Source organism: Mesocricetus auratus, unplaced genomic scaffold, assembly GCF_017639785.1.
Source record: "Mesocricetus auratus isolate SY011 unplaced genomic scaffold, BCM_Maur_2.0 Super-Scaffold_100676, whole genome shotgun sequence".
NCBI lineage: Eukaryota > Metazoa > Chordata > Mammalia > Rodentia > Cricetidae > Mesocricetus > Mesocricetus auratus.
The window spans coordinates 110,821,693-110,835,072 of NW_024429266.1; the positions used below are offsets into that span (position 1 = coordinate 110,821,693).

Below are 13,380 nucleotides of genomic sequence, written 5' to 3' on the forward strand. Positions count from 1 at the left end.
TGGGCATTCGAGGTGGTCTCTCCACTATTGCTTAGCTTGCCAATTGGTGTTATCACTTTAGATCACTCGAGGTCACTCTGGTACCTGATCTGGACCCCCCAAATGTGAGTGTCAGCGAGAAGGCCTGGGCAACCTATGGGGCCCTGCGTTGTGGATCAGTGTCTATCCCTGGAATACAATCAGTCATCGTGTGCCTATAGCACAAAGAGGGATGCTCTCTCAGCCTGGACTCTTAGGGGAGTGCCTGGACCCTACCCAGAGTGAAATGACAGACTCTAGATATCCCCTATGTGGAAGGATTTGGCAATAGGGTGGGAGGGTGGAGGGGAAGGGGAGTGTGGGAGGAGGGGAGGGAGAGGGAACTGGGATTGACATGTAAAACAAGCTATTTAAAATTAAAATAAAAAATGATAAAAAAAGTAAAAAAAAAAAAAAAAAGATTGTAAGAGCTAGAGTTTAGGGAGGACTTGAGTCAAACAGTGTTTTCTGAATATGACCTCACAGCAGTTGTGGTTGCCCAAACAAGGCCTGCACAATTTCAAGTCAGGCAACATTTGGGCATGGAGCGGGGAGGAGCTCATGAGCCCCACCCACCTTGGTTGGGAAGCTATTGATAGTTGATGACTTCTGAGGAGGGAGAGTCAGTTTTCTTTAGAGATCTGACACCAGGTAGGTTGACATGCTCCAGTGGAAGGCCCTACACTAATGAGCACATGTGCAACACAAATTGGTATCAGTGGGCTTTGAAAAAAGGACACAAAGCTGAGAGGGAGTATGGGGTGGGCAAACTGTGGATCTGGGAGGAGTTACGGAGAGGAGGGTGAATATGATCAAAATACATTGTGTATGCCTGTGACAGTCTCAAAAAAGTAATGAAAACACTATTTTAAATTTTTTTAAAAATCATGGTCAGAAGCCTCTTCAGCCCAATCTAACACTTAATGTTCATAAATGTAATCTATGTATTTAATTACATAATTATTTTTAAACATTTTCTACAACTGAGATAGGCTGTTACCCTGTCTCCAAGTTGACTGCATTCGTTCCACTGGAGATACTCTCTCAGCTAGGTCAGGTTTCTCTATTCTTAGTATAAATGAGACCCTTACTATAACTGTCAAGCTCTGACATCTTCACATTTTAAAATGGATCCTTAAGGCTCCTCACCAGATGATCCCAACTGGAATGACTGTCACACAAGCTAAAGCTTAGGAACTCTTCAACGGGCAGCTACGTTTTAACTGCCATGACCAGCACAGCACTGGAAAGCATGGCCAGGACAGGCAGACATGAGTAAGGTCCATCACCAGATGCTCTCCTGGCTCTGACATGTAATATAGGATTATATGTCAGATCTTCAAATTTTAGTGTTTAAATATATAAGGAACACTAGAAGTCAGACATAAGTTAATTAAAACTGCTTATTTGTTATTATCTTTAATGCAACTGGATATAATGACATTACATACGTTTTTCCTGAGAAATTTTCAGTATGAATTTTGAAACTACTTTTACATAGATACCATAACTGGAATATATAAATTACACTTCTGTTTCACATCTGCCACTGATGGATATCTATGAAAGCATCATTTCCTTCCATCTTACATTGAGAAACAGGAAACAGGCAAAGCCCAGAGTGAAGACTAACAGTTTACCCAAATAAAAAACTCTTCAAGAAACAGTAATTTCTAACAAAGTCCCTGAATCAAGATGCAACAAAAGAGAATAATCTACCTTATCTCCTGCTAGATGACAGATTGCTGAACTCAGATGAGGAATAGGTGGAGATACCTAAAATATGTACAAGCTGATATAAAGGCATTTTTGTTTCAGCATCATAAATACTTTTTGTAAGTCAGCATTTGGACCTAGCCTAACTTGTAACTTATATAGAAAAGGTTTCCAAGATAAAAATAAAGGTAATTTTGAAACATAATTAACAAATGTAATTCAAAGACAGTTGTCTGCAACTGAAGGAAAACTTCTCTGGGACTTCAGATGAAGAATAATGAGAAACAACCTTCAATTGTTTTTTTCTTCACAGAGCACTATAAGGACCATGCTGGCAACTATATGAGACGTGTTCTTCAAAACAGAGAAGACTGGGCATCTACAGATGATTGTGGTTCACTGCTCTGAATTCACCATTTTACAGCCATACCCTCTAGTCACACTCAGACTGTGTTAAACAGTAATCTATTACTTAAGAGCATCCACTATGCCAAAACAGGGACTCTTCACAACCACAGTTTGACCACACAACAGAGCAATGCATCACATCATAGGCCGCACAATGCTCTTACAGGTTTTAAAGGGCTGAATGCAAAAATCTTACATTTGCTACATACAATAAACTACATTTCATTAACTTAAAATGCCTGCTCAAAATAACCCTCACAACTTCTTTGTAGCAAGTGATAAGCTTATTAAGTTACTTAGTGAACATTTTTCAATGAATACATTTTCCCCATTCAAATGTAGCACACTATCTGAGAGTAATGCTTTAATGAGCACTCAAACTTTCAGCTGTAGACTGCAGTACCCATGATGCAACAACAATAGCAGCTGATTATTCTTAAGAGAAAATAGCTACAAGAAAACTCCCTGGTTTTTTTTCTTGAAACTGTATCACCAAATTAACTATGATACTCTGGATTCAGTGTGCTTTCAATTCATAATTGAGATCATCCTCTCCACCAAACCATCATTGAAATAGAGAAAAGTTTTATGTTAGGTTCTATATTTTGTTCCGCTGTATCCCATTTCTCCTAATGACAGATGCTGTGGGCTGATCTCACAGGAGCCAAGGAGACCACGCTGAGGTCAGATCTCCTTGTGGGAGGCGAGGAGAGAGGGAAACTTTCACAGCGAGGAATGTGGTTAATGCATCCTCTATTCTCGTCTCAAGCTTTTCAGCTGGTGCATCACAATCCTGCTCTTCAGCAGGGGCACACTCACTACAGCTCTCTGTATCTCACCTTCTTAAAATCAAAGACTCAATCCTAAAGCGTTAACAGAAGAATTACAAAGTAACTCTCTAGTTTGCATTTCCCATAATACTAAAATAAGGCTTTATCTCTAGTCTAGAACTTTGCTTTTTTAATACTGCAGAAAGCCTCCGTGAATCTGTTTAACGTATTTACTCTTTTCATCTATTCAGTGCCACTGGGCATAACACGTATTGCAGTGCGTGCCGCTGTCTTACACGGCGCCACATGACTCACTGTACCGCGGCGCACTCCACTAATCCTGTTTGGACAGCTGGGTCCAAGAGCTTCTCAGCTGCATTTTAATTGTTCCATCTTTTTTTTTCCTTTTTATTTATCTCTATGGCAAACTACTCAGGAATTTAATTTGTCAGGCTTCAAAAGGTAAATTTTGCCATTAATTTGTTTTCTTTGTATTAAGCCTATACGAGGTGTGTAATTTTTTTTCTCCCACAAAATCGAAATACATTAATGATTACCAATTACTCTTAAATAACGAAGTACAATAAATAAAATTTGCAGAGGTTTAAAGTGGAAAGATGGCTGATCACTACCATTATCTGCTGGACTGTGCTAACAGATACAGCATTTAGCTTCAAATGGTGGCACTAATGTGCATGTTTCAAGATTAGCACACCATAAGCAGACGTGTCCTACCAATCAGACACAAAAGAGACATACCCACTAAATGAATGGCTGGTGGAATAGAGGTCTCTTTTACACTTACACTTGAATTCTACTTTTTATTAAAATATGGAAGACTTTGTAAAAAACAATTACCAAGAAAACAACAACGTTCCCACTTGCTGACATAGCTGCAACACTGATGACATGAGTCTTGAATCAGTAACAGAGGCAGTGTCTGAGCAGAGCAAACCCCCAGGCCTACAAGCGCTACTGAAGCCAGGGTCAGAGTTCACAGATGAAATCCATCTGGTAATTTTCTAATCACTAATTTCCAAAGTTAAAACCTAAGTCTAGAGAATTGTATAGAACTGCCTAAAAGAAACTTCTGCCTGAAATAATATTTAGCCAAAAACACACAGCCTAGAACAATGCTTTGTAAAAAGGGTTAAATGACTTATAACTCAACTCTTTCAGTGACAAAGTAGAATTCTCTTTTACTTTTAAAAGATGGTAAAACCCTATCTGAACCCTGACGACGTAAGGAAATGCTATGATTGGCAGGCATGTGCTCCCAGGGACTGCACATCATGCTCAGCTCTATTTTCATGGACACAAAGCACCTTAAAATGGGTTTACAAATCTCTACTTTTAAAAATCACACATTAAACTACACATTTGGAAAGACACTTCCCGTATAAAAAATTGGTTTAATATTTTCTAGGCATTAAACTGTTTTTAAAAGTCAGCTTCTACACTAGAATATTCAGAAGCCCAACTTGTGAATGTAGTGAGGGAAAAAAAGTCTATTGTTTAGGAAAGGAATGTTTGAAGTGCCTAAAAAATAAATGGCCTTTGTCTAAGAAAAGCACTTGTTTTGGTATGGCCCTATACACAAATGAAATACAGAATAATGTAAAAGAAGTATTATATTTCAAAGGTGATTTTGAAAAACAATTTACAAAGCAAAAGTTGAGATTTAGTAAATCTATCTATAAAGATATGGATTTTTAATGAACATTTCTCGGTAAAATTTACCCAGTGTTCTTGACATCACAGGCAGAGCAGAACTCAAGACTAAGATTGACACACAATTCCCAATGATCTGTGGAGAGAAAGAAAGAATGGTAAGGAGTAAAACTGCAGGAGGCAAAGAGCCACTAACAGCACTCTGGGAAGCCACAGTACAGGGCACTAGGCAACTTCTTAATGATACTAACCATTAGAGTAAAATTTAAATATAATGAGCCTTTCCATTTAAAGTTATCTCTATGAATTCCACAAAACACATATAATGTAGGTGCAAATATAAACTCAATAGAATACTTAAATCACACACATTTTATATTATTGATGTTAATGTGAACGCTTTGACTATGAAATAAAAAAAAAGAATACCTTTGGACTTCTGACTAAATCTTAAGGGCTGGTTGCTGCCAAGTTCTTTTATATAGTATCTACTCTGATCTGTTTAACTTATTATAAGATTCAGTCTTAGATCTGAAAACACTAGAAACCAAAATATCTTCTGTTTATTCTTTCATCTTCAATAAGAGGCACTGAAAACACCGATTAGTATTTATAATCAATCACCTCAACTAAATACTGGCTACTTATTGACTTTCAAGAATCTTTAGCCTTGGAGAGTCAACAAAGTCTGGCATACCAAGTTGGGGCAGGACCAAGCCCCTCCTTCCTGTATCCAGGCCGAGCAAGGTATCCCACCACAGAGAATAGGCTCCAAAAAGCCAGTTCATGTCCCTGGGATAGGTCTTGGTGCCACTGACAGGGTCCCTCCCCCAACAGATCAAGTTACATAACTGTCACCCACATTCAGAGGGTTTAGTTTGGTCCCATGCAGGTTCCTCAGCTGTCAGTTCAGGAAGCAGGGAGAAGGGGAGGGAGGAGAGACTCGGGTTGGTATGTAAAATTAAAAATAAATTTTTAAATAAACTTTTTTTAAAAGAATGGAAAAAGAAAGAATCTATAGCCTTATACATCTGGATGGATGGATGGATGGGTGGGTGGGTGGGTGGGTGGGTGGATAGATAGATAGATAGATAGATAGATAGATAGATAGATAGATAGATAGACTATATATATAATATGTATTATAGAGGGGAGGTTCTTTGTCATACACATACATATATCTATACATACATACACACTTTAAATAGGCTGTAAATATAGACCATATAATAAAAAAGGAAACAGGCCAGCAGCTTTTAAACATTCTTCTTAGGCAGCCTGTGAGACTATTTTACAAAGATCCATTTATTATGTAAGATAACAGTCTTTATTGTTCTGGCCAATGACATATTATATGAAGTCAAATTAGCCTCAAACCACACAGTTTCTGAACAGAGAGCTCCTCCTTCTCACATTAATTATTCAGAATTGAAATACTTTGTCTCTACTACTTGTAGCAACTAAGTTCTTCAGATTTCAGAAAAGTTCCTGAAGTACAGTTAGCATAGTCCAAGTTACTCATTAGCAATATGCTCTCTTTAAGAAGAAAGGGGGTCCTTTCAGGAGAACTCTACAGCTAGTTACCAAGTTCTGTAGTGCTATGTATTTACAAGTGAATGGACGCAGTCCAAATTACACAGAGCACATCCTTTCCCAGTCACTCAGCATTCTGAAAGTCTTCCTTTGTGTGTCTGCTGCTTAAAAATACCTACCAGCTAAGATGAACCATTCAGGGCGATTACTAACTAAAGCACTTGTTTGTCTTGGACGCAAAAGAAAAGCTACCAGCACCCAAGACTTTACCTTACCTTTGTCATAGTTGTGTCATCCTTCTTGGGTGTAAAGTTTCCAAAAAATCTGAGGCTATAGAAACCAACAACAGAAGACACCATGAGATAGCTGTGAGAATGAAGGAAAAATGCTCCAAGAGAATGCACATTTCCCAAAGTCTGAAGCCCACAGGAAAAACAAAACCCAACAAAAAGCCATTGAGGCTTGAGAAGGACCAACTTGCTTTTCCTTCTAGACAAGTGTCTTACTAAATTACCATGTCCCCAAGAACTAGACAGAAAACTTGTTAATAGACATAACATTCAGCTGAAGAAAGGATACAAAATCAGAATGATTTCAAGTGCAGCTCCCACAAAGCCAAAAGTGGAAAGAGAGGCGCTTCCTATCCCAGGACCCTGCAGGGAAGACACTCCTCAGAACCAGTGATACCATTACACAAGACAGTTCCAATTGGGAGCATACAACGCCTAAGAATACCATGAATCTCCCAAAAGCCAACTGACTTCATTACAAACTCAGCAGCATGTTAATAATTTTAACAGGTTCAAAATTAACCCGATTTACCTCAGCTGTACTTTTAAGTCCCTTGCCAAAATGATAACTTTACAATTACTGCTATAAAATGGAATAATCTACTATTTGAGAAAAGCATCTTGAATATTCTAGGAAATTTTTAACTAGACTAATATATAATAGTTTAGAGTATAATAGAGACCCAAACAAGGCAGAAACAACATATGAAAATTATACTATAAAGCCTACCAAATTTAAGATACACTTACAAGTCATGTATGTATATCCGGTTTCCTTTTCTCAAATTTTTCTCAACAATTCAGTTACAAAAGTGTGACTGCTATCACTTTTTTAAAAAAATTAAAGTAATTTTAAAACAAAAAACAGTGCATAACTTTCATAAATATTAGCTCAATCTCACCACCTACCTTTACCAAGAACTTAGACAAAACAGAAAAATAATGTCCAGATGCGGATAACTGACAGTATATATCACTCCCCACTAAAATAGAAACAGTACTTTTAAAGCTTATTGCTAGAGATTAAAAGATAATCTCTGAATAACCATCACCATTCCCCTGGTCGTCTTAAATTACAATAGCAGAGGTAAAGCAAAATGCAGTCAGACTAATAAATAAAACACAAATCAATACATGGTATCATACACATTACATATACACTCTAAGTTGGACATAAAGGAATAAGAATAACCATGGCAATTCCATACATGAATAAAGTGATAGCATGAGTATCATATTTGTCATTTAAGAGAACATGAACAATGCCAAGGGCAAGTGGTCAGTTTTTGGACACATTAGCCCAACGTGGCACTCTAGGAAGATCCCTTGTTGTAGGGGCTGTGCTCCCTACTCCAGAGAAGAGGAGCCTCCTCCTTCCTGAAGGCAGGACCCAGAAGTAGTAGACATATGATTAGGGAGCAGCACACCACACCCTCATGGTCCAGCTTGCCCACTGCTGTCCACTCCTCAGCAAATGGAAGCTAAGCATTCATAAATATTGTATTAAATAAATCCATCCACTTTTCTCTCACTATACCTTTTGCTACTCACACCTCCACCATGAACCCTGTGCTGGATAAGGAAAAGATCCTACTTTCCTCCCCTACAAAGGTATACGGGCCACGATGGAAAAATGTTCTGGAATATTCACTCTCTCAAGAGAGACTGGGAAAATTAAAAAGGGCTCATCTATTTACAGGAGCATGCAGGGAGCCCTGGAGGTACAAGTCACTGTACTGTGTAGTAAGGAGATGACACAAAATGCACCCTGCTCCTCTGCTACAGTCAAGTGTGGTGAGAGTCAACAAAAGTCACGGGAGCCGCTTAATGGTTAGGGACTTTGGGATTTAAAAAGACGCTCTGAGTTACAGAGAGAGGAATGCTCTTTGCAGAAGACACTCAAGGGAGAACTGCTGGGTGAATCAAGGGTGACAGAGGGAAAAAGGTCCCAGACACACTGCTAGTTGGGAAAGTCAAGAAAACGGCTAAAGAAAATAAAAGCAGGGTATCTTCATCTCGTATGAAAAGAAAGGAATTAAGATAGGGACTGACTTTTTTTCTATGAGAAAAAAATGGCAACATCTAGCTTACAGAGAAATGTGACATAGTAAGGTCAGGAGGGTTTTAAAGTCACTACTATGATGACCGGAAAAGCTGGTGACATAGGAAAACAAAATGAACTTCAAAATGTAAATCAAATACCACTTTATATATTCAAAAGCCCCCAGATCTGATGGCCCCTACCTGTAATCCCAGTATGCAGGAGGTGGGAGCAAAAGGATCAGACGTTAAGCTATCCTTAGCTCCATAGGGAGCTTGAGGCCAGCCTAGGCTACATGAGATCCTGTCCCAAAACATAAACACAAGCATGTATGTATATGTATTTATACAAGTATGTGTACATGCACAGACATGTGCACATGCATGTGTGCCCACACACACACACCACCAGCAACAGCAGCAGAAAAGGGATGCTTCCAAATTTTATAAACCCCCTAGAAAAGTGTGCAAGGTAAATATAGTGGCATACATCTGTAATCTCAGCATTTAGAAGGCTGAGACAAGAGCATTGCAAAAGGATGACAAAAGACAGCATGTTAACTATGAATATTTAATGATATATGTCTTCCTAAATGAAAAGACAGTCAAATATATGCCAGAATCTAACAAAATGATCAACTTTTTTATTTGGGACTATTTTTGAGACAGGGTCTTCATGTGTAGCCCAGGCTAGCCTTGAACTCAAACTCACAACGTTCAGTCTCTGGATTGCATGCTAGGATTATATGCATGTGACACCATGACTACTGGAATCATCAATCTTTAAACCAGATAAAAGTTTACTTATGAAAGAAAACACATCTGGACTCTCCTCTAATAACCACACACATTAAGCAATTTCATAAATTTTGTGATACTTCTGACATACAATTCCCTCCACTTTTCCCATTAGATAACAAATTTGTTAAATCTAGTTGATCTGCTCTTTATACATCACTATTTTAGAGCATGCATTTCTTTAAAGAATTACAAATAAAAATGTCAGTAAAAATCAACATCAAGTCTGACACTGAAGTCTATAAGTAATCCTGATACTTGAAAAAAATGCCCTAGAAACCAAAAGTGTGTGTGTGTGTGCATGCATATGTGTGTTTATGAACATGTTTGTGAAATCTCTTTATTTGGAGAAATTCATAGGGCTTAGAATATTTACATCCAGAAAGGTGTTTCCAGGAACTTAAACAAAATATTCAGACACACATGTAGAAAGACTTTTGAATACATTTAACTTTACCCTTGTTCCCTTTGGCATTGCAGTCTCATCAACTAGCAGGCAAAGAATATTGCACGCCACCAAGAGGACCGAAATGGACTGCAACAGAGAGGGAGCTGTCAGGTCTCAGTTTCAAATGCTACTTTTGACAATACCCATCACATGTGTCTTTCAGAATGGGGGACAGCACAGTGTATACAAGAACTCCCAGTCAAACTCTAAACATTCTGAAATTCTAGTTTCAAGGGTGGATTTACTATGTAGACTTCTCAGTGAGAAGCCCGCAGCTCCGCAGACTCTACCAGGGTGAGTTTTACCACAGTTAATCTTGGACAGGAGCCCATCCCTTTTGGAGCAGCAGCCATGCTTTCTGCTTTCTTAATTCTCAAGCGAACCTGTAGTCCCTGCTGCAGGGGGAAGTACAGCCTTAAGGATTTATCTAATTGTCATTTCCACTTTTGCACTGCTGAATTCTTACAAATTGATATACAGACAGATTTTGATTCTGTTGATACAAACCCAGTTTACTGGGAACAGCTTCACTAAGGGAAACACTAAACAAAAGACAATACACTTTATTTAAGCCAGCAAGTAACTTCTTACTGTTTCAATAAGAAGAAGAACCATAACAGCAGGATACACCAAATTTCTCTCCCACGCTGAAGCCTTTTTTCGCCTCTCTATTAAAAATATAAAGAAAATAAAAATTTTCAGCCATTTTCAAAAATTCTCTCCCGGTTCATAATTTCATCACACCTTTAAAAAACATAAATTTTAAGATAGTTTTTTATTTTCCTCTACAAACTATGAAAATCCATTTGAAAATCAGCTTACTACATTAAAAGTTCAATAAAATTTCAGCTTGGTAAAGACAATTTTGCTTTTAAGGAAATACAGCTAATAAGTATCTCACTTTTAAGATGAAGAATATGTATATGTGATACACATGTATATAATGATAAAGACAGATATTTGAGTGAATAAAGGAGTGTGGACAATAATTCCCTCTAGTCTCGGGTCCAAGGCTGAGCATCTGTTTTCCAAAGACTATAAGGGAACTTCCCTTCTGGCTGAAACAAACTACTTTATACCACACCTGTCCCAGGCTATCAACACTAGGGAAGAGGGACTGAACTTGAAAACCATCTCTAGATGTATTAGAGCAACAAGATAAGGAAAGAAAGAGTAGTGTAGTGGAGGTGAGCCCTCCCTGTGGACATCCATCCCCAGCAAGGCATTTTCAATATAGAGTTGGCATGGGCCCAAGAGTCTAAGAAACCAAGTGAAAGCCAAGGGACAATGAATGGCAAAGAGCTGGAGTGGCTCAGCAGCTCAGAGAGCTTCATGAAAATGATAGAGGCCCTCAAAGAGGATATGAGAAAAATTCCTTAAATAAATGGAAGAAAAAACAAACGAAAAAATGCATGAAATCAACAAATCTCTTAAAGAAAGTAAGGAAAGCCAAGAAAAAAAAACAGATGAACAAAACAATTCAAACAGTTCAAGACCTGAAAATTGAAAATAGAGACAATAAAGGAAACACAAACTGAGGAATTGCTAGAAATAGAAAAGATGTGGTAAATGATCAGAAACTACAGATGCAAGCATAACCAACAGAATACAAGGGATGTAAGAGAAAATTTCAGGCGCTGAAGATAAACTAGAAGAAATAGATTCATCAACCAAAGAAAATCTTAAATCCAACAAATCCTTAACACAAAATATCCAGGAAATATTGGACACAGCGACAAAGACCAAACCTAAGAATAATAGGGATACAAGAAGGCGAAGAAGTCCATCTCAAAGGCGCAGAAAAATATTCAACAAAATCATAGAAGAAAACTTTCCCAACCCCCATCCTGAAGAAGGACATGCCTATGAAAGCACAAGACTTAAAAAACACCAAATAGACTGGACCAAAAAAAAAATGTCCCCTCACCACATTAATAATGAAAACACCAAACATACAGAATAAAGAAAGAATATTAAGAGCAGCAAAGGAAAAAGGCCAAGTAACATATAAAGGCAGATATATCAGAATTACAACAGTCTTCTCCATGTGAATTCTAAAAGCCAGAAGGTCCTAGATAGAAATTCTACAAACATTAAAAGACCACGGATGCCAGCCCAGACTACTATACACAGCAAAACTCTCAATCACTATAGATATATCCACAAATCCAGCACTACAGAAAGTTCTTGAAGGAAAAAACTAACCCAAGGAGGTTAACTACACTCACAAGAACATAGGCAATAGATAATCACACTTTACCAGAATCCAGAAATAGGGGAAAAACTCACACACAATACCATCACCAAAAACAAATGCAAAACAAACAAGAATCAACAATCAACAGTCATTAATATCCCTCAATATCAACAGTGTTAACTCACCTATAAAAAGACACAGGCTAACAGAATGGATACAAAGTCAGAATCCATCCTTCTGCTGCATACAAGAAACACACCTCACCTTCAAAGATGGATGTTACCTCAGAGTTAAGGGTTGGGAAAAGATTTTCCAAGTAAATGGCCCTAAGAAGCAAGCTGGTATAGCTATCTTAATATCTAACAAATGAGACTTCAAACCGAAATTAATCAAAAGAGATGAGGAAGGTCATTTCATATTCATCACAGGAAAAGATGAAGTCTCAATTCTCAACATCTATACACCAAATAAAAGGCACCCACATTCATTAAAGAAACATTACTAAAACTCGAATCACACATTAAACTCCACACATTTATAGTGGGAGACATCAACACTCTGCTCTCAACACTAGACAGGACTACCAGACATAAACTTAACAAAGAAACAAAGGAACTAACAGAAGTTATGACCCAGTTGGGATTAACAGACATCTATAGAACATTACATCCAAACACAAAAGAATATACCTTCTTCTCAGTGCCACATGGAACCTTCTCTAAAATTGACCACATACTTGGCAATAAGGCAAACCTCAACAGATACAAAAAAAATTGGAATAACCCCCTGTATCTTATTGGACCACCATGGCTTAAAATTAGAATTCACCATAACACAAATTGTAGAAACCCTACAAACTCAGGGCAATTGAACAATGCTCAACTGCATCACTCATAGGTAAAGAAAGAAATAAAGAAAGCAATCAAAGACTTCCTAGAATTCAATGAAAATGAAGGCACAACATATTCAAACCTATGGGACACTCTGAAAGCAGTGCTAAGAGGAAAGTTCATAGCACTAAGTGCTCACATGAAGAAACTGGAGAATAGCCACACTAGAGAATTCACAGAACACCTAAAAGCTCTAGAAAAAAAAAAGGAGCAAACTCACCCAGGAGTAGTAGACACCAGGAAATAATCAAATTGAGAGCAGAATCAATAAAGTTGAAACAAAGAAAACAATACCAAGAATCAATGAAACAAAGAGTTGTTTTTTTGAAAAATATCAACAAGATAGACAAATCTTTATCCAACCTAACTGAAAGGCAGAGAACATTCAAATTAACAAAACCAGAAATGAAAAGTGGGGCATAGCAACAGACACTGGAGAAATCCAGAGAATCATCAGGTCATACTTCGAAAACCTGTACACCACATATTTGGAAAATTTAAAGGAAATGGATAATTTTCTGGATAGATATCACTTACCAAAATTAAATCAACAACAAATAAGCAATTGAAATAGACCTATAGCCTCTAATGAAATAGAAAT

At 37.7% G+C, this 13,380-nt stretch overlaps 1 protein-coding gene across 13 annotated transcripts in view; it reads right to left on the reverse strand.

Moving 5' to 3' along the window:
• Lmbr1 (limb development membrane protein 1) overlaps positions 1-13,380 on the reverse strand; it is a 115,960-nt gene that overhangs the window by 16,227 nt on the left and 86,353 nt on the right. For 12 of the 13 annotated variants that reach the window (XM_040738662.1, XM_040738650.1, XM_040738651.1 and 9 more), the window contains 5 exons: positions 10,284-10,360; positions 9,702-9,779; positions 6,696-6,769; positions 6,392-6,482; positions 4,653-4,719 (listed from right to left, as the gene is read on the reverse strand). In XM_040738662.1, the coding sequence (XP_040594596.1) occupies positions 4,653-4,719; positions 6,392-6,482; positions 6,696-6,769; positions 9,702-9,779; positions 10,284-10,360 (387 nt within the window). The remainder of the gene's footprint in view (positions 1-4,652; positions 4,720-6,391; positions 6,483-6,695; positions 6,770-9,701; positions 9,780-10,283; positions 10,361-13,380) is intronic. The other variant, XM_040738652.1, reaches the window with a different exon arrangement.